Raw genomic sequence first — 27,086 nt, forward strand, 5'->3', positions numbered from 1 at the left:
TCCCGGCCTATCTTGCTAGAATCCCTGCCTTCTTATCGATCATTACCTTCACCGCTAAAGCTTTATTGCTGCTGAAGCTGCATAGTTATAAATATAAAGTATAATGATCAGCCAAAATTTTTGGTATATAACACTTCAAGATCTCCTTACTATAAAAGTTATAAAAATTTCTGGAAAATTTACATCTTCAAGAAATTTATCAAATGAAAATTTGATATAGTTTAATTTTTCAAAAATGGTTCAAAAAATTTCTATATATATATATATATATATATATATATATATATATATATATATATATAGGAGCATCGATAGCATTAAATTTTAAACAAAATTAAAAAAGGGGAAGAGAATTTTTTCATTTTGAGTTTTTATATAGAGGTTGTTGTACTTTAGTACAATAAAAGCATTTAAAATAATAAAGTTTTAAGTTATCTGGATTTAGGGATGAGGATAATCAACAATATTTCTAAATAGTTTTTGTCTAAAATATCGAAAACATATTGATCAAAATTGTTAAAATTTGGCTATTTATATCTATTTTAATATGGTTTATGAGCCCTCATATAAGGGGCGTCATCACAATGTACCATCTTTTTTTACCTTTGTTAAATAGTACTACACAAAATTCCAGACCAACACAGTAAATAATTACTGTGTTAAATAAAAAAAAAGGGTGCTGAATGAAACTCATACTTAAAACACAATTTTTTTTTATAGTTTAATTTTTAAAATTGAAAATCAGACTGAATCTAGTTTAGAGTTAAAAGAACATTTTTTTTTTACTGTACCTAATTTTAATACATTCATATTTTTTAAACATTAATGTAATACTTTGAAAAATTAGAAAGACAAGGGAATTTTTTTAAAAAAGGGTTCCCATGAGTTCCAACTAATATAATAAATACTTTTTTTGTAATATAATAATAATTTTTTTATTTTTATAATAATACTGTTTTTCAAATTGTGGCTGTTATTAAAAATGTAAAATGAGGCAGTTCATCAAATTGGATCCCAATTTTTATTAAAAAATGTTGATTTTTTTCAGCAATTATTTTCTAAATACAGTACAATTTTGATGATAAAAACATAATTTGGTTAAGAGGTTCAACCAGGACCGATCTTTTTTGCTAAGAACTTATATTTTTTTTTCTAAATTATACAAGTTTTATAATAAAAACATAACCCAAACAATCAAACTGAACAGATTTTTTTTTTACTAAACATTTTCTTGTGTTACAATTTTCAAAAACGCTATGAAATATTTGAAATAAAAGGGTACAACCAGGAAAGTTATGCAACTCTGCATACTTTTTAATTATTATTTTTTAGATCATACAGCCTAATTATAGGCAATAAAGTTTCAAAAATATAATCTAAGTAAATTAAAAAAAAAAAAAATTAGTTACTTACCTGTCCCCATATGCTACATCAAAATTTTCAATTCTAATATCCAATGTTCTGTTACTTCCTTTAGCTTCCATTTTAGCTTCCTTTTTACTAGTAGCTTGTGATGCAGTAGCGGTTTCCAATTTTGGAGCTGCAGTTCCTGAACTTCCAACAGTTTTTACACCGGTTTCAGCCCTTCTTTCCTGCTTTGCTTGTAACTTTGCTTCAGCTTTTTCTAATTTTTTCTGATCAACTTTCTAAATAATAACATAAATAAATATACATACGATGAAATGAAAAGAACAAATTTGAAAAAATCCCAGATATTTCTTGACCTTGTAAATCACCAGTGAAACCAAATTTACAATTGCTTTCAGTCGGATTAAAACAAATAATGTTGTTAAGAGGCGAAAGATCATTAAAAATTTGTAATACTAAAAGATAAGTAATTTATGTACCTTAGTACAGAGAATAGAATCAAAAGACTGAAAAAAAATCACAACTCAGTTGAAGATAAAGTAACATTTTTCAACAGGATTATACACATTTAGTATAAAACACAAAAGTGCTGCTACACTGAAAATATGCCACACCCAAACAGTTAAATAAACTTGATGTTAGAAAAGGAATGGAATCTAGTACAGCAACACAAAATGAAGATTTTTTTTCAAATTTAAATTGGTGAACAAAGAGAATCATTTTTATCACCAAATTACCAAGAAAAAAAAAGTATTATAATTTAATCAATGTAATTTACTTTGCAGGAAAAGTAAGATGTGAAACTTGAAAAAGAAAACACACATACAAAATTGAAGACAAGTTTAAAAAATAAATAAATAACACAAAGCAGTTGTAAAGGGCATAAATTGGTAAAATTTTAGTTCTGGTCGATTAAAAATGTAAAAGTTGGTTCTGGGCAAAAAAAGTCCCTTGATGGATAGATAATTTCTTGATCCTTTTTCCCCATTATTAATTCTGGATTAGGTTTGACTTTGCTAGAAAGGATGCCCGGATCTTGATGATAGGATCAGTGAATCTTTAATCTTACCTGGTGGGAAGGGCCTTTCTTTCTATCTTGCAACTGCAAAATAAGGAATTGTTCTAAGTATTATGTAAATATCTTTTGAAGAAGGGAATTTGTTTTTTTGATTATTTATTCTGACAAGGGACAGGACTTATCAAATGTAAGCATTAAATACAGGCATAAAATAGGAGCTGGGAAAAACAGTCAATAAATATTTTATACTTATAATATTTTGTTTTTTTTTTTCATATATTTGACAAATATTTGGTTATCGAAATATCCTAGAAAAATTCTAACAACGTTCCAAGAAAAATGTTGATATATTATTGATTTTAGGCAATTCAATCACATGCATGTCAAAATAAACTGAGCTAAATTTGAGTATTACAGTTGCTGACAAACACTTCTGAATAGTAAGTATATGTGATTGCTCGATTTAGATTTGGCATTACAACGATATTGATTATGTAATATTTTAACGCCCATTTAAAAAATATTTACACCTCTAGAAAGAAATTGCAATAAGATTTAAAAAAATGATTTTCTTACTTAAAAAAATATTATTCCTTTTTTTTACCCCATAAATTGTTCATTATAAGTAAGATTTATGTAATAAACATTTTAGCCTACATCCCAGTAGCAAAATATTTATAATTTTTTTTTTTTACAATTACTTGCAACTGTTTTGTTTTTTCATTTTTTCCCACCTCAGATTTCTGCTTTATAAGAATGTTATAAATGCTTTATGAAATTTAATTAAAAAACAAAAACTGTTAAACATGGATAAATTAATTTTAAATAAAAGGATGATAAATATATGCATTTTTGTTGACCTACATTTGTAAATTAAACTCATGAGATTACAAGCAACTAATATTTTTTTATTATTCTGTAGAAATAGTAAATAACAATAGAGTAATAAACAAAAATATTAACGAATAAATTTTAATTCACAGTACGGTAAAAAATAACAATTAAAACTAGACAATCTTATATAAAAGAAGGAGATCTGCTTAGAAGAAGGGAGAAGTAAAAAAAAATCATCAAATAAATGTTTACATAATGCTTGAAAGCCCCTAAAGGCTAATGATTGAAGAAATATTATAGAACTCTGCCTTCTAAACTCGCCCCTAAAAAAGAGGGATGCAAATGGAAATGAATGAGAAACATTATAAACTTTTTGTCGGCAGTCAATTGATGGATCTGATATTTTTCTGTTCTAGACTAATTTATTACTTTAAAAATATTTACTGTAAGATATATCCTTTAATTATTTACTTAAATTTTTTTATTATTACTATTGTTATTGTTATTATTATTATTCCTAAACAGTTTTTACCCTTTACTACCATATTATTTAATATTGGATTTCTTAAATAGATAGCTCCCTTAAACTAAGTCTTACTTTTACAAGACATTTTATCACATGTTTCTCCTTTGCCCAACTTGTGTTAATAGAAGCTCTTCATTTTATATTGTACTAACCCGATTGATTTCTTAAACCAGCAATTATATCATACATGAAAAGCATCTTTGCCTTTTTGGATCCCCAATTTTCCACGTTTTGTCACAATGAAAAAATACCCTCTATACATAGAAACAATTTTAAGAAACGTCACCTAATTTTTTGATCAACATTTGAAAGTAAAAATCTCTTTTTTTTAATAAAAGCACATTATGCTCGTATCAATCTGGTTTTGATATTTCTTAACTTCCATAAAATATTTTTTTGGAAACTTATGTTAATAAGGTAAAAAATATCCAATTTTTAATCCGGTTTTCAAATAGGTCTTCGAATCATACAACAAACAAAAATTTTCCTAATAGGAAAAGCTCTTTCTTCATTACATCACCAAAGCTTTCTGATGCAATAGGTTCAGAAGTTAACAGTAGAAAATTAAACAAAAATGTAATTGTTATTCTCAAGCTAAAATAGTTCAGATGCTATTATCCTTATATTAAAAGGAATAAAAATAAAATTCAGAAGATAAATGGTGTTACATTTACAGTATTCCCTAAAAGGTGTTGGCCAAACTTAAGGCTGATTCAGGATCTCTATTTTCTCTCTCCCTTCACTATTATGTTAATAAAAATTTATATCTTCAGAATGGATTGAGATATTTTAATAAAATTTGGTGTACATATATATCCAACATCTACAAAATAAGTTATTTTGAAAAATTCTAAAAAAGGAAGCGATTAAAATTTTTTATCATTAATAGTTACATAAATATTAATTTTAATGAATCGTGTTAAAATGAATTAACGTAAATTAATTACATTTTTATTAGATAAAACGTTAAGCATTTTATTGTGAATAAAATTTCACCTCATTTGTTCAAATCAGTTGATAAACAGCTGAGATGATATAGCTAAAATTGAGTAAGTGTAGAATTCAGAGCATTCAGGACCCTTATTTAGAATCCTTAGGATAGCACCATTTAAGAACATGTACATCTATGAAATGCTTAAAATGTGTTTTTGACAGAAGTAGTAAAAGAACACAGAAATGAAAAAGAAGGAACTCATGCGTTAAGGAATGTGTTGGATAAATTTTTACCTATATAGATTACTTATTTACAAAAAAATTTACTCATATTTAGCTCAAAATTTTTTAAAATAGCAGCAAACGAATGATTCAATAGTGGGTCATCAATGTCGAGTGATCCAGTTTTGAAAATCATCCCCAGTTGACAATCTCCAAATTTTTGCTGGAAAATGCCATTTAACCAAATTGCAGCTCTTCATCAGCTATGGCTGATTTTTTGTGGCCTTTTGTAAAAGGGGTACTTATAATTTGTGGACGCATTTAAAAATTGTTATCTTAATTGACTAATAAAGATACAGGTTCAAATGTTAGTACTGTTGGTTAACTTTTTATGATATATCTGAATATGTTAGTCACAAGTTTCATTTGGAACCTGGTCTTGAGATATGGCAGCTGAAATTCGGCCAAAAATTTGTCAATATTTTGGAAATCAGTTTGAACTTATATATTTCCTTATCTAATCCTTTAATCAGAATGAGACTGTAATTTGAAAAAGGGAATAATTATGTGTAGGATCCTGCAATTTCAAAGCAACTGGAATCTTATGTCAGGAGAAATCCATCATCAAATTTAGTCAACTTTATATCATGATTTTTGGGCCATCTTCAAAGGTATATCTCAGATTTTTTAAATTTTATAATAGGTGGAAAGGGCAGCTTTTAAACAGCATAATCCATGCATTTTGTTTTTTGACCCGTATATTATAATAGGTAAGAAAGCTTTTCAAAGATAATTAATCTTTTGCATGTGACAGATTTTTAATCTGCGGACATCTCTACCTAATTAAAACAGCTGAAGGTGGAAAAACATTCAACGCTTCAGAATATTAATAGATTTTTTAAAGAATGATCTAAAATTTACAATATCTTGAAAAAATCCATTTTCTAAAATGTTCTGGAAAACTCCATTCTCCAAAACATTCTAGAAATTTCTGGAATATAATGGAAAATTTCATTTCTTCCAGAACATTCTAGAATGTTCTTTATTTTAAAGAAAGGGAAAATGCCTTTAAATTTAATAATAAGCATCGATGTTTTGCGACCTAACATAGCTGTTAGTAAATAGCTTCTATAATCAGTAGTAGCATTTATTGTTAGGTCCAACTGTGTTTTGAATTGTTTTAAAACCAGTGAAGTTCTTGCTTGGCTCCTGCCATTTTGGCAAGCCTGATTGCCACAAGTCTTTAATATTTAATTATGGAAAAACTTTTTTTTTGCCTGTGAAAGAACTATCGGTAACAGTCAAAGAACTTTTACAGCGGCGATCTGGAATTAGCTTTAATAAAGACATTGACATATGTTCCCATCATAAAGCTGTTTTACTGACGATCTTTGAATTCCTACAGGACTGCTGTAATCCATTTGGAAAAGTCACACAAAGCAGAAAAGGATTATGGCCTGTTGATATTGATTCTGATGACGATTAAAAGCTTTAATAAATTATGACTTCAAGCCAGGACAAAAGTTACGCCCACGATATAGGCATGAATTGGCTCAAAGAAAAATTCAGCCAAAGGATGATCAACCAGAATCAGAATCTAGTGTGTGGAAATGCTAATGGCTTCTGGAAGAATGGATGCCTCACTGTCACCGCTTAGAATCTCTCTATTGAAGCTTAAATATATCAGCAAACGGGATTCAAAAGGCTACCACCTGAAGCAGATGGTAAGAAGAGCACAGGATAATATTGCTACTAAAGCAGCAGCTATTGCTGGTTTGAGTGTTACTGATGTAATCCAAACATTAAAGAGTAAGCTGGGTCAACAAAGTAAAGATCTGGATATCCTGATTGAAGAGCTCAAAACCAAACTTTTGATCTCAGCTCGCCAACAAAAAGTCTGGATTTTAACATTGGCATCCAATAGCTGGAGAACTGACAAAACGGCTAATGAATTCTAGATTTCACTGTGAATGGGGAAGCAGGCCAGGAAGCTCAAATCTGAAGTTGGTATTTTGGCGAAAAAAAAGAGGAAAAAATTGAAGGATGATATTAGACAACGGGTCCCCAAATTTTTTGAAGATGATGAATTTTCACAAATCTGTCCAGGTAAGAAAAATTTTGTTTCATTTAGGATCAATGGTGAAAAAGTCTATGTGCAGAAATGTCTACTTCTGTGCAATTTAAAAGAGATGTTCATAGCTTACTGCACAGATTATGGCCGTGAAATTGGCTCTCAAAATTTTGAGAACTTAGGCCAAAGTGGTGCATTACAGTTTGTGCTGCTGGCACACATTTAGTTTGTGTTGTACCATTCATCAAACTGTTAAGCACATGATAGCTGTAATATCCATCAAGAATGACTACAAGGTACTGATTGCAAAAACTGTCTGCAGCTTAGAATCTAAGAATTGCACGCTACAACATTGTGAACAGTGTCCTGGTAAGACTGGACTGGATTCCTATTTATTAGATGAGCTAAAAGATTATGACTTGGAAGAACTAACGGAATATAAGCAATGGATTCATACAGACAGACACACGTTGGAAACGCAACAGGTGACTATGGACAATTTTATTGAAGAGCTTTCCTTAAGGTTTTTTGCCTGATGCCTCCATTTTGTTTCAAAAGATCAAAAGTCATATTTAAAATAACTGAAGGAAAATTTAAATGATAATCATACCACTATACTGATGGATTTTGCTGAATATTCATTTGTTGTGCTAGATGCTGTAAGGTATTCCATTGGGAAAACAGCCAAGCTACACTGCAACCATTCATGGTTTATTACAGTAAAAACAAGCTTCAGAATCTTAACATCTGCATAGTCAGTGATTGTCTTCGCCATGATATCATTGCTGTTCACATATTTTTTACTAAACTGATCAAATGCTTGAAGACAGTGACTGAAATACAGCATATACACTACTTCAGTGATGGTTCAGCTGCTCAATAAGAATTTCAAAACTTTTATCAATTTATGCCACCATGAAGAAGAGTTTGGGATAACAGCTGAATGGACCTTCTTTGGTAAGAGCCACGGAAAATCATCTTCGGATGGAATTGGAGGTATAACAAAACAATTAGCAGAACGTGCCAGCTTCAGCGACCTACAGAAAACCAGATATTGACACCAACACTTATTGAATTTTGTAAAGAAAATATACCAGGAATTAGGTTTTTTTAATCCCAAGAGAAGTTAAGAGAATCCGACCTGAACAGGAAAGCTGGTTTAGTTGTGGTCACACAATCACTGGAACAAGAGAGAACCACCAGATTAAGCCAGTTAGCAAAGCTAAAACCAAAGTCAGCAGAGTCTCAAATGATACTTCAGCATTTGAAGCTGACGTTTATGAAATTGATAAACCTACTCAATGCATATCACTTAAAAGCTTGCAAACAGGCCAACATGTGGCTTGCATGTATGACAATACTTGGTGGATTGGAAATACATGTGATATTTTTTGAAGAACATGATGCCCTCATTAATTTTATGGACCCTCATAATGCAGCTCATTCTTATCAAAAACCCCCCTAGAAAGGACCTTGCTGGATTCCAGAACCACACATTTTTTCGTTGCTCTTGAAGCACCATCAACGACATCATCAGGATGACAATATATGTATCCAGAATACAACCAGTCTATAATCGAGAAACAATTTAAGCTGAAGTGGAATTAATACATTGTGCTAAAAGGTTTCTGACTGCTTTAGATATTTTTATTTTATTTTGAAGCTATTTGTTCTATAATATTGTAATACTTTATTGCAATCTGTTATTACTATAAGGGTTATTCAATAAGTCCTAAGAAAATCCAAGAGATGGCACTCGTAGTATCAAAAATGGTTTGCTTTTAGTAAGCGTCATTTTTCACTAGAATGCAGTTAAAGTTTCATCTGTATCAATCACGTAGTTTCATTGTCATAGTCGATTGAAGCAACAAGCTAGAAAAATGGAAAAAAATGAGTTTCGAGTGGTTATTAAACACTTATATTTAAAAGACTTAACACCGAAAGAAATCAAAGCTGAGTCGGATGAAGTTCATGGCACATCAGTTCCTGTGTTTGCAACTGTCTACAATTGGGCAAATGAGTTTAAACATGACTGTACATCCACAAAAGATGAACATCGTTTGGAACGTCCAGTGGAAGTGACCACCTCCAAAATGGTTGACAAAATTCACGATACAGTTTTGAGTGATTGACAAATCAAAGTGCATGAAATAGTTAAGGCTACAGGCATATCATAAAGTACAGTATTTTCAATTTTGCACGAAAAATTGGGTGTGAAAAAATTTTTGGCAAGATGGGTGCTGCATTTGCTATCAGTGAAGAATAAACGCAATTGTCTGGTAGACTCTAAGGCTGTTTTGACACTTTCCCATCGCAATCCTGACGAGTTTCTGCATCGATTCATAACTGTGGATGAAACATGGATACACTACTACCTCCAGAGACAAAGGAACAGTCAAAACAGTGGATTTTTGAAGGCGAACGGGCTCCAAAGAAGGCGAAGACGGTGAAATTGGCCAGCAAAGTGATGGCCTTGCTTTTTGGGTTGCACGCGATATCATCTGCACTGATTACTTGGAAAAAAGACAAACAATAACTGAAGAGTATTATGTGTCATTATTGCACCAGTTGAGCAAAGAAATCAAGAAAAATGTCCTCAACTGAATAAGAAACTGATCCTCTTTTCCATCAAGACAATGCACAGGTGCACACCTGCAGTTTCGATGGCCAAAATTATGTTATTAAAGTTCAAATTATTACAACATCCACCGAATTTGGCCCCCAGTAATTTTTTTTTATTTCCAAACTAGAAAAAATGGCTTGGCGGGCAACGGTTCATGCCAAACTAGGAGGTCATCGCCCAAACAGATCCTTTTTTGAGGACCTTCCAAAATCCTACTTTTTGGGTGGCTTAAAAAAGTTGAAGAAACACTTGGAATATAAGTGTATAAAAGGAGATTACATTGAAAAATAAAAAAAATCTACACAAAATAATTTGTTTTTCTATCTTTCTCTAAGGACTTACTGAACGACCCTTGTACTACGACTATATTTCATTTTGTTTATGATTTTAGTATTTTTGTGTATGTGTAATAAATGTTTTTAAAAATTGTGCTTGCCATGACAGATATAATTAGATGAAACTGTCTCCTCTGCATTCAATAGGAGGCAAGGTACAGCTAACATTTGTATTAACAGGGAGCAAAACAGATATTACTTAATAAAACATTACTTTCTACTAGAAAGTATTCATTTAATCCATAAACATTACAGAAAACTTAATCCCTGTGAGAGAGATGCATTATCTTTCAACTGCTTTTTTTTCTGCCGCTTATAAACTACGGGTCAAAAAACAAACTGAATGGATTTTGTAGTTTAAGAGTTCTCTTTATAACTATTATAAAACTAACAAAATCTAAGAAAGTATATCTGAGATATAAGCTTTCAAAGATAGGTCAAAAATAGAGCTAAGAAAGTTTTGACCAATTTGATGAGGAATACCTCCTGACATAAGTCTCCAGTTGCTTTGACACTTTAGGATGTTACACACAATTATGTCCCTCTAATTAATACTTAGCAAAAATGCAAGTGATAAACAGTTAGTGTTTTGTAATCTTTATATTGTATTAATGTTAGAAGATAAAATCACAGTTTAAAAAATGGATTGATTTTTTCATTTCATTTCAATTGTTAAGTTGATTGTAAAAATTACAGTTTGACAAATATATAGTTTGCACTGTTAATACTAATAACAGAAAATTATAATTATTTTTTAATTAATTACCAAAGGAAGTTAAATAAACACGACAACTATCATACCACAAAATTTTTGTGATTTACTTTATAGAGCCATATCTCAGTTGTTTACCGATCGATTTGAACAAATAAGGTGTGAAATTGTTCACAATTAAAGGGTTAACATTTTACATAATAAAACATAATTTGATAAAGATAATATTTATGAACCTATTATAACCCACCGACTGCCAATCCTGTAACATTACATATAAGTGATGTGTCTGTGAGAGACCAAGCCCATAGATATACAAATTGATATTTGATCATGCTGTGCCAATATATATACGAATTGCTTTAGTTAGTTTTAAAACTGGCACCTTGTACTGTTGCCAACATATTTCTCCAGTTATATCGGTAGAATTATTTTACAAATGAAATCAAGTAAATTGTGAACACATGTCAAACCTTCGTTTTGACAGACACCATTGTTCGGTATTGAGGTTACTTAAGTATCTTTGCGTTGAATTTTTTTGTGATGAATTTATCAAGCTCTAGTAAAAGTAAATTTTTACTAAAACAGAAATTCGGTCTTTTTTATTTGGAATTTAGACAAAAACAAAGTATAGTTACAGAACAGTGAAAACAGCAAAAGTGATCTTAAAACACAACTTCAACAAGGAACAGAAGTTCAAAATCATAATATAGAAAACCTTATTTTCAATATCTTTGAAGACTGATGCACTTCCAGACGATTTTACTGAAGCGGGTTTTTTTACAATCACTTCCTTTCGAATTTGTTGAAAATATTGGCAAGAAAACAAATATTTATTATTCTAAAATCGCTTCTGAAACATCACGTCTCCTCATTCTAGGCTCAAGAACTGGTAATGAACTGCATATTTTTTTTTGCTATTACAATGCTCATGACCAGGACAAAAATTTAGAAATTAGTGAATCTTGCTCAACAATCCACTTACTTTCTATTCCTATGTTCTCCCAGAAAATGTTGTAAAACGGTTATATAAACATTCTGAGTATGCTTCAGTTTTTTAGCAAAGAAAATAGTTTTAACAATAAATTACAAAAAATTCAACCACTTCTTGACCATATCTGGCACAGTTTCAAATGAATTTTCCCTACTTCAGCAATCTTTGCATAGATGAAAATTTATTTTACTTAAAGTCAGACTTCAAGCAATATAATCCAGTAAAATGAAGCTGATTTGGAATAAAAACTTTTACCTTGTGTGGTGTTGAAACAGACTATATCCTTGACGTAATTGTGTATGCGGGCACTACAACAGAAATAACTGATGACTATGGAATTGGAATGACTGGTTCTATAGTAACAACACTTCTGAAAGATTATCTTGGAAAAGACCGTACAGTTTACCTTGATAACTGGTACTCTAGCAATTCATTATTGAATGTGCTTCATGAGCATCAGACTAATGCTTGTGCGCTGTGTACAAGGAAAAATTTATGCGAAAATTGAAAAGGAAATTATTAAGGGGTGCAATCCAGTCAAACTACATAAACAGCATGCTAGCTCCGAAATAATGGACAAAAAGGAAGTTTGGATGCCTATCACAATGGACACAAACTGCTGCGTTGAAATTCCCAATAAAAACAACCTGCAACACTTCTTATAAAACCAAAATGCATTCATACTATAACGATGGCATGAGCACAGAATATAAGACTGATGTGTTTCTAAACAGTCTGAACTGCATTAGAAATTTGATGAAATGGTACAAGAAACTGGCTTTTCATTTCATAGACTTTATTCTTTTAAATTCATTTTCACTTTATAAAACAAAATCCAGAAAACATATTCTTACTGAATTCTAAATTTCAGTTATCAACCAACTCATTCAAAAATTTCATGTATCAGCAGCCAGACAAAGAGGAGGAAGGCCATCAAAATCCGTGGACACACCGCTTCACCTAAAAATGAGACACTTCTGGTCATTAATTCCACCAACGAAAAAGAAAAAATGCTGTTAAAGTGCATTTTGTATGTTAAAATACAAAAAAATGATGACTAAAGGGGTAAAGAATCTAGATATATGTGCAGTGAATGTCATGTGTGGTAACTTGTTTTGGTATTTATCACGCACAACAAAAATTTTAATGAAAGGTATGTTATTTTTTTATATAGTATTTTTATTACTTATGCGTATCAGTTAAGTTTTTCATTTATTTAAAATTAATTTAAACAATATAGTTTGGAAAAAAGTTTGGAGAACATTATTAAAAAAAAAATCCCAGCAGTGATGAATAATATTTTTAAAAAACCAGGCAGTTAAACTATCCAGTCCTACTAGCAAAACTAGTACGACCGGACAGTCATGATTGTTTTTAAATTTTAACAATGACTTTTTAAATTTTGACTTTAAATGCATTAATTTTAACTCCTGATAATGGCTTCTAAGTAAGTCAAACGATCTAGAGAACACACCAACGTGCTGGTAAGATGGATTACATTAATTGTTAATGTATTTATTTAATATATTAGCGGTACCATTTTTGAGAAATTGATTAAAAAATATTGAATTTTAGATGGAAGAGCTGTAATGTAACAAAAAATAATAAATGCTTCGTAAATATCAACTGACCAGTGACTCATCACGTTGCATCACCCAAATACTTTTAATTTCATTAACATTATTTTCTAAATTTGCTGCCATCGATGCAAGATGTACTGGTGCATTTAATACTTTTGCAGAACCATTACTTAAATTCTCTTTTTCAGGTCTCATAATTCTTAACAGTTTATTACAAATATCCCTGAAACAAATAAACTTATTAGTAATATTTTTAAAATAGCAGGATGCAAATGAAACTACCTAAAAATTAACACAGATGTTTTCCTTAAAAACTATACTTTCAAATCGTGCTCAATTTGAAGTTATGTAGTATAATTGAGTAAAACTGATAAAGCCCGAACTGTAAAAGTCATCCTTCTAAAACATATTAAATTTTTTTATTTTTTCATAAGTTGGCAATAACAGCTGCTCAGTATTCAAGTTCAGCGACTAGCATTTGATATTCATTTGAGCGGTGTTTGTGCTGTTATTGTTTGGCAATCATTCACAATGGGTGATACTACAAATTTGTTTTATCCCAAGAATTTTGGTACGATTCAATTTCACAGAGGGAGCCGAAACTCGCTAACAAACTGTTTTCTGACCAATGTATATGCTTTTTTTCTTATTTTTGGCTATAGAATCATCTCCCAAGAGATTGCCATACCATCTGAAATCACTTGTGCATTTAATTATTTCACAATTATTGTTATTAAATATTCTATAGTAAATTATATAAGATCTTTTTTTTTTAAAAAAAGAGTATTATATATTAGCAGCAGTCCTTTTTTTCAGTAATTTTTAAAAATAATTCAAAAATGTCATGAATGTCATATGCTTATTTCATACTAGTTTTAAAATGTTTACTTCCTTGTATGAAGTAATCACGAAAAATTTTGGTTTTCAGATTTCAACGGAAATATCCATTTTGACTAGTTTCAGTGTGATGTCTGTTGTATGTATCTCGCAAACTCAAAAACAATAAGCCATAGAATGCTGAAATTTTGGATTTGGGACTGTTGTAACATCTAATTGTGTACCTCCCCTTTTGATTCCAATCGACTGCACTAAAAGGTTCAAAAGAGCACAAAATCCAAAAAAATTGGATTTTGGATTTTTCTTAACTGCAGTAACAAGCCCTCATTGACAGCTTTTCAACGATATATCATAAGTGGTACTTATTTTCATCGGTTCCAGAGCTATAGCCAAATGAAATATTTGGCTCTTACATGGGGAAGGCAAATCGATTTGAATCCAACTTCATACACATTTTTTTTATTTTAATTTAAATATATTGATTTATTAATAATTTAGCCATGATTGTAAAAAAAATTTACAATAAATAATTTTATAAAAAACAAAATATGAAAAAATCATTATTAGTGAGGTAGAATTTTATGTACTTATCATTTTCAAAGATTTTTACAGAAATTTAATAAATCAATATATTAAAATAAAAAATATATGTATATGAAGTCAGATGGAACCGATGTGTACATGTTATGGATATGACACGGTCTCACTTACACCACAGATACTTGAGTGATGTCAACCAAGAATATAAAATGCTAAAGAGATTTCTACGGATATTTTTCTTGAGTATAACTGAATATTACGCATTAGTATTTTGTGATGAAGACACATAAAGAAAGAGTGTATTATTCACATGCAATATGGTTCAAATTGGTATCCCAAAGCCTGTGCCTTCCTCTTGTTAGCTACAATAATATGGATCTTAGGTGCCTTATACTGATTTAACTTTTTATAGAAAAAGGTTACTATAGTTATTTTCTTTCAGAATTACAAATAATATTTCAGGTAAGACTGTTGAATAAATAATTGTATAAATATTTGATGTTAATAAAAACCAATATTTTAACAATCGTGGAACTGTCCACTTTATTAAAAAATTGGAGGATCATCTCACTTTCAAATGAAGTGGCAAAAAATGTGTTTATGCAATTTGATAAGGGTACAAGGAAATCATGTGGTGTCCACATCAGATTTTTTATTTTAAAATCATAAATGAAGCCTCTTTTTTGTGATTTTTCATTCACTTTACAATTCGGTTAAATTTTTTTTTATATACTTTACTTTAAAATGTTCATTGCTTCTTAGGTCAATCGGTCTCACTGCCTTGTGTGGCAGTTTGGTATTTGTAACGTGTTAATAACTTCTTTTTTTTTCCAATTTTGTCTCGCTTCATTTTAAGACATTTGTGTTTGTTTAGTCTTTATTTTACTTCATTATTCTGATCGATTATTTTGTTTCTATGATTTTTAAAATCAACAATTTAAAAAAAATGAGTGAAATACCGGGACTTTTGTGTGAAAAATGACACTATATTTCACAAATGAGTAAATATGTGAACAACGATTTGGAAATTGAAGATTGTCTTTGGAAAGACGGCGGTTCTGAATATGAATTCAGCGATTTTGAGACTTCCTCTTTCTATGCAGAAGAGTCATGTGGTGTGATAAATGACAGGATCGAAATACATTTATCTCCCTCAAATCAACCTGAAAAAACCAATCTACCACCTGAAGAAAGCAATCAGACTAATTATCCAACTCGTGCTGAATCTTTGATGCGATTGTCTACTGGAACAATGAAAACTCATATAAATTTCGAAGGCAGTCAGGAATTACTTGCTCAACATCCAGGTAACGATCCAATTGACTTTAATTTTTTACTCGACAGATAGATTTTCCAACATTTACATTTTCACAGAACAAATGTCAAGGAATAGATTTCTATTGATTATGAGATGTTTGCATTTTAATTCGAATGACGAAACTGACAATCATCCGTCAAAAATAAAATAAATAATATAATTATTTATAGACAATACATTAAAAACCAACGGCACAAGTACGGTATATTAAATTATATATGTTGACAGAACCAGATGGCTTTCTTCTATGATTTATGGTATACACTGATGAAAACGATGATACTGGAGGGCCAGGGCACACACGGAAAGTTGTACTGTCTTTACTAGAAGGATGATTACAAAAGGGACATGCCATATTTATGGATAACTTTTACAAGTCTTGCATTATCAAAAAGATTATTAGAAGAGAAGACCTACTGGACAGGAACACAAAATAAAAAACAAATTGGTAATCCTGTAGAATTAGTAAAAAAAAATGAAACTGTATCTATTCAAAGACCCAATACATATTGATTAGTAAGTGGAAGGATATAAGAAAAGTTGTATACATTACAATGGATTTGAAAATGAAATGAAAGTGACGACAAACAGAAGAGGCCAAGAAAAAACAAACCGAAAGCCATTATAAAATACAATAAACATAAGTCAGAATTGATAGGCTGGATCAAATGATAGCTTACTATCCGATGGAACATAAGACACTTCGGTGATAAAAGAAAATATTCATTCACGTTTTAGAACTTATAACTGTAAATTCCTATAAATTATACAACTGTTATAGCGACCAGGAACAGTTTCCGCTTTATGATTTTTGACTTTCTGTAATTAATGCTGTTACCATTAAAAGAAATATCAAGAACGATAATTAAAACCCATAAACTAAAGAAATTAATTAATGACAAAGAAAAATGACAAAGATTAGCTCATAAACGATGCAGTAGTGCTACAAGAAGGGAAAGGATAAAAAAAATATTTTTGTGAAAAGCGTGATGACAAACCAGACTTTGTGTCGAGTTCTTTTTATTTTTGTATTTGCATTTTTGTATTCATTATTTTTTATAGTCTATTTTAGTATTGATTGCTATATTTTATTTTAAAATGACTAGACGCTTTTCTGATAATTTTGATATAGTAGGCAGTGTTTGTTTTAAGTTTTATGTCATGCGGTTTATTATTCCCGTAATAAGGTTTCTTAGGTTAATAAATGTAGTTAAGAAAATCTGATTATTTAACAATTTAGTGTTACTTTTTTTGAATAAACTTTAAAAAAAAATTAAAAAAAGAAATAGTGTGGACCGTTTAGTCCCACTGGTCCTGATGATCAAATTTCATTACGGGTACCGGCATTAACAATAGGTCCCAAGTTAGTATTTCATTATTTTTATCAAAAAAATAATTGAAACAAATGCTGTAGTAACAAATAGTTAACAATTTAAGGACTGCGGGAGGAAAATATCATTCTGGCATCGGGAACCAGAAAAATACCACAAGCAATGAACGTGTTAAAAAAAAATTTTAATTAATATTGATATACTTTTTAGCAAAATACTGATAAACAATTACTACAAGTCAAATAAATTTTTTACGAAATGAATTTATAAATGCCGCAAACATTCTCATAAAATTTTCTTCATGCTGTTTTATTTAATATTAAAAAATAGAAATAAAAACAAATCATACCTTATCTCTTTCTCAGACTTTTCATCTGCCACTTCATGAAGGACTTCTCCGATGGCTTCGTATAATTCTGAACTATCTTCAAAATCTTCAACTCCATTTTGTAAAACGCCTATAAAAAAAATTACAAAAATACAATCATGCAGCATAGCCCAGCTTACGTTTATACACATACCGTTTGAAAAAAGTTTTTAACTGTAACTTAAAAACAAAATTATTATAAAAGGGCGATCTTCCCTATTCCATTGTAAGTTATAAAAGGGTGATCTTCTTTATTTCATATAACTTACAATAAAAAAAAATTGTACGATGGAAATTACTACGGTTAGATAAGAAGCGCATAAAAAAAGCACATTGCCTTACGCAGGAAAGCTTTCACACAGAAAATAAAATTCTAAGTATAAAGTATAAACATAAGAATTACAAACAAAATTTTGACAAATTTGCACGGCACACCACTTTATGATAATGGAATGCGGAAAACATAAAAAAGGAAAAAGTAGAGGACCTTTGAAATAAATGTGTAGTTAACAGACGATATTGAAAATTAAATGGGCCGATAAATCTTGAAATTAACAACTCTAACAAAAAAAGAGATGAAATTTTTGGTGGGCTCTGTTTTAAAACATCCACAAGTTTAGTTAATTTTGATGAAGGGGGAAGGAAATACATGTTTAAGATAAAAACTGTAGACAAAGACATAAATATATAAAACAGATAACTGAAGTTACAGAATGTCGTAAACGATATTAAGATTAAAAATGTAACAGAACAGTAAGGAATCGGAAGATAGCATACAGCAACCAACTGACAACTCAAAAAAAAAAAAATTCTGGCTACATGAATGAAATATGCACTCTTCTAAAACTTTTGTCGTTTTACTATAGAGATTGCTTAAAATTTTCAAATCTTTAATCCTAAAAGCAGAAACAGAAGTAAAGTTCTATATCAGCAAGTACAATTTTGCAGAGGATCTTTTTAACTACTTTTAGTTACTTTAGATGTAAAATAAATTAGTATTATTAAATTATCTTTGTAACACTAATTTCTTGAATTTTTAAAATAATAAGCTTCAATACCTATATAACATACCTTAGAATTGAGAAAGTAAAAATACATAGAAACTTTTCTTTCTTAGTAAAAACAATAAATATAAAATATATAAGCATGTGACAAGAAGAGAGTTCTATGATGGCCAGATATCTCAAATACTAAAATCTAAATTATTTTATTTTCAAGAAAAATTTTTTTTTAAAAGTTTTTACAGTCCATTTATTAAGATTATTAGCATATCAATTTTTACTGTTGTCCAGTATATCGCTTGAAATGCATTCAGAAGTAAATACAAATTCATAATTTGAGTCTGTATCATTTTTGTTACTTTCCAGAAAACTTTCATTATAATCATTAAATTCATGTAATATAAATAAGATGTCACCCGTTATTTTAAAGATTCATCATTCATTTTTCAAATAAAAAGTAAAAAACACAATTAATTGTTATATAAACAAGAACAAAATTAATTAATTACTACGTTTGTACCAACAGCGGCTGTCACACTAACATTTATAGAACAGAGACAGAGAAATATATATATATATATATATATATATATATACTTTATTCAGTCAAGATTAAAATATTAGATCTCATCTATTGGTGTTCTAGAAATATTATAAAATTGTCAATTTTTCAACAATCGAACTTTGAATTGAACTAAATCTTACTAAACAAGACAGTTACCAGCTCAAGGTTAAGCTATTTAGAATAAATTTTATAAGTAGTTGATTGGGCAAGACATAAACAGAAGCGTTACATTAAGAAAGCACAGTCTACAATACAACTATCTGGTATCTGAAAATTTATATTTTTAAGTCTTGAAGGTATAGTTCCCAGTTTGTGGTCAACTAAGATCGATCTTACTATATCAATTTATTCTTCCTTACTCCTCCTGTTTTCATTTTATAATTGAATAAAACATGTTTTATACACATATATATATATATATCGAGCTTTTCAAATACACATATAAAATAAACAAACAAAAAATTGTTTATAAGAAATTGTACGGTATAATTTTGGTTTCCTTAGAAAACAAATAGCAATGAAAGGTTAGTTACACAAGTTATTATTAAATTACAGGAACCAAATTAACTTTTCAACACATTAACAAAGAAAAATTTAATTTAGCATATGTTGTTACCACAAAATTATCTATTTTTTGGTATGTAGCCTTATGGGGAGAAAATTCAAAACTTTTAAATTTAAAGAAAATTTAAAAACACACAGTTTTAAAGGGCATTAAAAAAATTTAAGTAACACTACTTTATTAACAGATCTACATTATCAAATGTCTTTTCTAAGTCTATAAAGGCTATGTATGTTGGTTTGTTTTTCTTTAATCTTCCTTCAACTATTAATCTGAGCACTAAAATTAGCTTCCCTTGTCCCTGTACTTTTCCTGACACCAAATTGGTCGTCTTCTTCTAACACTTCTTCCACTCCCCTTGCTCTTTTTGAGTCTGATGGAACTTCCTCTTTTATGTAAATATTACACACCGGTCTGTAATTATCTATCACTTCCTCATCTGTACTGAGCAGTAATTCTGCAGGTAGCCCATCTATTCCAGGAGCCTTTCTGCCATTCAAATCCTTTAATGCTCTACTAAATTAAGTTTTTTTTTTGGGGAGGGGTCAAAAACGGTTTCACATTATCATTGCCCAGCTCAAACAAAATTTAATAAGTAAAAATTTAAAAAACAAAACAAGAACGAAAATTAAAACTAGATTACAATTACAAAAGTATAAAAAAAAGGCTTAAAAACTAATATCACTAAAAACTTACTACTAATATCACATACAAGGGAAAAATGAAAAGCTAAAAAAAAGAAACTTAAAGCTAATATCACATAAATCTTACAACTAATATCACAGTCAACATCCAACAGCAAAATAAATTTATTTAAAACAAAAAAATAAAAAATTTAACAAAATCCGAAAGGGGTGTAAAAAGCCTCTTCACATACAACAAAGATTAATGAATGTTCTAAAAAAACTACAACTAATCTACAAACACTAAATATACATAAATATTATATTTTATTAAACATATTTATTCTCTGTAGTAATAAAAGTACCAGATCTACCACTTGCAAAACATATGGCGAATGTTTAGGGATAATTTAAATTTGCGACATAAGACCACATAACATATGCAATCGAACAGGATGTGGCGCACTGTTAAACAGCGGTCACAACTTACACATAGTGGTGCATGTCCTGCTAACATGAGGTACTCGTGTGTGACTCTGGTATGTCCTAACTGCAATCGACAGAGGACCACTTCCTTATGACGAGTTTTTCTGCATGAGGAGTCCCATGGCAACACAGAATCTTTAATGTGCTGGGGTTTGTTATCAACAGTAACCGTCCAGTTACCTTGCCAGTTTGCTCGAAGAGATTGTTTTTTACAATTAATAGTCAGAAGCAGCAACAAAAGTGGTGAAAGGAGGTTGAATGCGTGCATCTTTAGCAGCGGAATCACGTTCATTACCTGGAATTCCCACGTAGCTAGGAATCCAACAGAAACTCACTTATGTGTTATTATGGTTCAACTCAGTGACTGCGTTATAGATTTCAGTGATCAAAGAATGTCTAGAGTAAAAATCTTCTAAAGCTGGAGTGCACTACATGAGTCACTACAAATAAGGATATGATGGTATTTTGGGTTAACAATATTCAAAGCCTTATTGATGGTGTACAGTTCTGCAGTATTACACTTGCAATATTAGGTAAACCAAACATATAGATTCTGCTATTAAGAATGAATGCACATCCAATGGTATCATTCTGTTTCAATCCATCTGTGTACACTACTGCACCTGGGTTTATTTTGGAGAGAATATTGTGGAAACTTTGCCGAAAGACGATAGGTGGTGTTGATTGTTTCTTGTATATGGTAACATCAAAAATAAAATTTATAAGGTTGATTCTCCATAGAGGGTATGAACAGGGATATGTTGGAAAGATAGGAGGTATATCTACATTTAAAAGCTGTAGTAACCGCCGGGTACGTACACCCATAGGTGCAGTGAAATGCGGATGGTTTTCTTATTTTTTGTAAATCAAGATTTGCAAGAACTGTGGTAAAAGCCGGGTGATTCAGTTGTCCTTTAAGACAGGCAAAGTAAGATGCTAGAAGTTGGTCACGTCTATCCTAAAGTGATGGTTCACTGCACTCAACAAATATGCTAGTGACAGGACTTGATCTAAAAGCACCTGTAGCAAGACAGAGAAAAACATGATGTACAACACCTAACATCTTCAGCGTGGTATTACGCACTGAAGAGTAGACGATACAACCATAATCTAAGCGGGAATGATGTAAGGAATAGTAAAATCGCATCATATGTGATCTGTTGGCCCCCCAATTTGTATTTGGTAAGAACTCGCAGCATATCTAGCAATTTGGAACATTTCGTTCTTAATTTTTTGATGTCATCGACCGACCTAAGACAGCTGTAAAAAAAATAAGGCTAAAAAACTTAATATCACGACAGATAGCAATTTGCTCTTCATTCAGAAACATTTATGGTATAAAATGATCCCAAAGCAAGAACAGACTACACATTTTGTTTACTCATGTGAAAATGTGAAGCCGGACCAAGCTTCAAGGAGAGATATTGTGTTTTGTATAGTCTCTCTGCTGTGGCTCTTGAACGGGACATAAATGTATATGGCAAAATCATCAACAAATAGTGAATATGAAACAGGTGGATGCACACATTCAGTAATACAGCTGATGGCGTTAGCAAACAAGGTGGAACATAATACACTTCCTTGGGATACTCCCTTCTCCAAGGTGACACTACCTGATACGGAATCAAATTACTTGCCACTGCAGAAGGTGATATAAAGAGTTCTTCATAAATAAATCCGAGAATGAATTGTTTTGATGATCTGCAGTTTTGATGGATCTTTTTCCAGACAACAGATGTGGGAGCAGTATGTGAGATGGTGTCCACGTATTTCCTCCATGACTTTCTCCTGTGTATGAATACCTGACAACATAGCGCTCAAGCCTTGCGGTACAAATCTAGATGTTAATTTGTTGGCATGTGGTTAAATTTGCGCAGTGCCTGCCGTTGTTTGCTAATAGCATTTTTATAATCATCATTCCACCAAGGAAAGGAAGGGTGTGATGGGTTTCCCAAAATTTGTGGGAAATACCTATTATCACTTTCAAGTATCAGAGATGTAAAAGAGGTAAGTTCGTCAAGGGCGTCTTCACCATCATCATACTGTGATGGGAAGGCTTTATGGTAACTGTTCCAGTCTGCTTTTTTATTTACCTTGCGGTTGACACCAAAAGCTATAGCAATCGGTCTGTTGTCACTGCCGTGAAGGTTGTCTCAAGCAACCCAATTAAGACGTGGAAGTAAATTTGGTGAGCAAAAGGAGAGGTCGATGTTTGACAGTGTACCAGAAGATTAGGACAAAAATGTATATGACCCATCATTCAGTAGACAAAGGTCCAAATCTTGTCTCACTCTGTTTATCGTGTTTCCTCGAGAGGAGGAGAAAGATGAGCCCCAGGAAACATGGTGGGCATTGAAGTCTCTCCCACTATTAACAATGGCCGTGGGATTTGCGCGAGTAGATTTGTTATTTCTAGAGCAATGAACTCTCAGATCGATGAGATACAAATTGCAGATAAGTAAATGGGGCTGAGATTTTTACAGCAACAGCAAGAATGATGGTAGCTAGTTGTAGCCTTGTAGCCAACACCCCATTCTGCACATCTCAGTATTGTATCTCCCTTTTCATCCTCTTTGCATTCCTCTTCTTTATCTATAAAACCAGTTTCTAATTCATTTCCTCCTTATAACTCTTAAATATATTTCACCGACCTTTTGACCTTTTCTTTCGTATTATAAATCGATGTACCCTCTTTATTTAACACATTATTAGATTTTAATATGTACCACAAAATTATCCTTAACTTTCCTCTATGCTCCGTCTATTTTACCAATGATCATTATTCTTTCCACTTCTGAACATTTTTCTTTAATCCACTGTTCTTTTGCTAATTTGCACTCCCTGTTTATAGTATTTCTTACCTGTCAATAGGCCCTTCTTCATCACTAGCATCCTTATACTTTCTACAACAATTCATCAGCTCCAATATATCCTCTGATATCCAAGGTTTTCTACCAGTTCTCTTTGTTCTGCCTAAGTTTCCTTCTACTGATTTAAAAATTTCCTTTTTAACATTCTTCCACTCTTTTTCTGTATTTTCTACCTTATCTCTTTTACTCAGACCTCTTGCAATGTCCTCCTCAAGAATCTTTAACCTCCTCTACCTCAAGCTTCTCTAAATTCCACTGTCTCATCTGACACCTTTTCTTAGCCAAATAATAGTAGGAACTTCAAACAAATTCGATATTTTGCTTAATAAGAAAGTCATAGCGATATTTTATTTTTTTGAAAAAGCCCCCCCATGGTCCAATTTTTATTATTTTATTTCTATCCCCATGGTCCAATTTTGGCCGTTAATGAACTCTGCTGAGATTTTGGGATGAGTTATTTTTAAGGAACAATTTGAAAGTGATTGGCGCAAAGTTACAGCAGTTATCGTGCCCATAATAAAGTGAAATATATATAAATATAAACTTCTGATGGTGATTTTGGGGTCTGGGAGATGTGAAACGCAAAGATATGTCAAAATTTTCCAGAAGTCAAATCATGGTACTCATTACAATAGGTAGCTTTCTTATGAAATCTACCTAAAAGAGAACTTTTATTACCTATGTTACTTAAAATATTTTATGAAAATTGAGAGATATTTTTCTCTTTAAGATTAATCAATAAACTTTTTTTTAATAAAATGTAAGTCTACTTTTTTCTTTTTTTTCTTCAGATAATTAGAAAATAAGGATAACACTGAAACAGCTCTATAATCCTGAAAATAAAGGAAAAATCTGCATTATATCAAATTATGTTTATACAAGATATTCTGCAAAAAAAGTTTGAGAAGTTTACAATCTTTTCAACTCGGGCTTCAAATTATATAACTGGGAATGGTCAAGCAATAAAAGATTAAAACTTAACTGGTAAAATTATTACATTCAGTAAAAATAATCTTATTTAATAAGTTATTGTGTTCCATATTAATTTTGTTAACTGTAATGATTGTATGGAATAGAATGACCAAACATATGTTGGATTTTGAATTTGAAATAACAATTGTAATAATGGTTCTTTCAATGTTGGTATAAAAACCATTTTATTATTATTTCTGTGTTCTTTTAACTTATAATAGTCTTGATATTAAGAAGCAGCCTATTATAAACACTGTAATACGAGAGAATGAAACTGATGTTATTAATATAATGAGGAAAAGAATGCAGTCCTAAATCAGCTATTAAACCAGTACCAATATTGTTATTTTAATAAAATGAATTGTTTGTTCAAACAAAACAATAAAATGAAAACAAATTAATAGCTATGCAATTAAAGTAAAGCATAGTAGAGGTATTATGTCCATTTTACTTAGGTTGGGTAAAAGGTTAATCATTAAAGTCTGTTAACAGATTCAAAAACCTTTTTTCAATTTTATTTACACAAAAGTTGTTTCACTAATTTATATACAGAATATCACTGTTTTGTCAAAATAGCTTTCATCTAGGGGCTTAATTCTCATATGAATAATCAAATAGTGGATACAGATCTAGCAAAACAACAGCAGCAGCTGGGTACCAAACTACCAACCCACAGGTTGGTCTGGTGGTGAATGCGTCTTCACAAATCAGCTGATTTCAAAGTCGAAAGTTCTAAGGCTAAAATCCTAGTAAGGGCAGTTACTTTTATATGAATTTGAATACTAGGTCATGGACACCAGTGTTCTTTGGTGGCTGGGTTTCAATTAACCACACATCTAAGAAATGGTCAACCTGAGACTATAAAATACTACACTTCAATTACACTTATACATATCATACTATTAAGTACTCCTGATTGTGGTTCCAGAGACTATACAGGAAAAAAAGGGTGCCAAACTACCAAATTGTGCTTTGGTATTCTGAAGACTCATAAACATTAACCGGTACATTAATTACATCAATTTTTATTTTTTCTGTTATAATTACAACCTTTTACAAAACATAACTTTGTAAATTCCAACTCAATTCTGTGAAATTATAGATAATTACAAATTTAATATATAATTAAAAAAATAATTACAATCCAACTTCTAATACATATAGCTTCTTTATTTGTACCTTATCCAACAACTACAGTTTTCTTCATGAAACTTCACATTTGTTTATATTAATTGACTTAACTTACAAATTAATCTAAGTTCAAAACATCAATCTCATTATAATTTGTTTTTTTTCTTTTTTTATTGGAGGCTGCTACACCTAAAACTATTTTATGTTTTAAAGTATACGACGAGGCTTTGGTCACAAATAATACTTGGCGAATAGAAGTACAAAAAATGCTTCCATAAAGCGGGATGTCAGCTGGTCATTATTCGAAGTTTACAAAATAATAAGTAATATAAATTTTAACGATAATATATACGCCTAACTAAGCGGTCACTGTATAAGCAAACGAAAACTTTACAATAATAATATAACGTAAAAAGAACAAATATAACCAATTACATACATCACTAGCTAAACAAGAAATCGTATATTCAAAATACACCCACAAAAATAAAATACATCAATAACAAATAAAAATATTAAAATATCGTAATTTAATTACATACCTTCAACATATTGATACAAATCGTCATCAATTTTAGGAAATTCAGATTTTATTAGCTCTTCACAAGCTGACATGTTTAACATATAACCAACTAGAACCACATACGAGCTTCCACAAAATCAGATGGTAAATTCTATTCATCATCTGATTATATTTAATATTTTATGTTTGTCAACAATTTATCATAAAACACTCCTTCAGTAAATTAAAACATTTTTTTAATCAACAAAATTTAATTTAAATATGATTTTTATTAAGAATGAAAAACCAAGATAAATATGACAAGAAAATTCTATCGAGAAATATGTTTGCTATTAAAAATGAATGAAACACCGTAATTAATTAAATAGATTAGGATATTTAAAGATCAAAGATAATTTATTTGCTTAGTTCCAAAAGCATGTAATATTTTATTGTAAAATATTAGTTTTTATGGTTGGTATTACTCATTACTGTCAACCATTCAGTTGCATTGAAATTCTGTTGTACCATTCGTTAAACCTTGATATAGTTTGCGTTGTATTCATTGCACAATTACTTTGCATTGAATTGATTATTAGTTCTATGTAGAGATTAAATTTTGTTATACAAAATCAGGCATTACTATATTACTTTTGATGATTTATATAATTTTTTATCTAGTGTATTGATTTTATCCACTTATTAATTAATGAATAATGCTGGTTTTAAAATTACCAATATTCTGAAAGATTATACGTTAGATTA

The 27,086-nt window shown here is 30.5% G+C and overlaps 1 protein-coding gene across 1 annotated transcript in view; it reads right to left on the reverse strand.

Moving 5' to 3' along the window:
* Positions 1-26,467, reverse strand: part of LOC142333676 (ATP-binding cassette sub-family F member 3) — a 54,420-nt gene extending 27,953 nt beyond the window's left edge. The window contains exons 1-4 of the mRNA XM_075381092.1: positions 26,362-26,467; positions 17,592-17,700; positions 13,268-13,439; positions 1,414-1,646 (exon numbers count right to left, since the gene is read on the reverse strand). Of these exons, the coding sequence (XP_075237207.1) occupies positions 1,414-1,646; positions 13,268-13,439; positions 17,592-17,700; positions 26,362-26,443 (596 nt within the window). The 5' untranslated portion in view covers positions 26,444-26,467. The remainder of the gene's footprint in view (positions 1-1,413; positions 1,647-13,267; positions 13,440-17,591; positions 17,701-26,361) is intronic.
* Positions 26,468-27,086: the final 619 nt, after the last annotated feature.

The sequence above is a fragment of the Lycorma delicatula genome, chromosome 13 (assembly GCF_047948215.1).
Source record: "Lycorma delicatula isolate Av1 chromosome 13, ASM4794821v1, whole genome shotgun sequence".
Classification (NCBI taxonomy): Eukaryota; Metazoa; Arthropoda; class Insecta; order Hemiptera; family Fulgoridae; genus Lycorma; species Lycorma delicatula.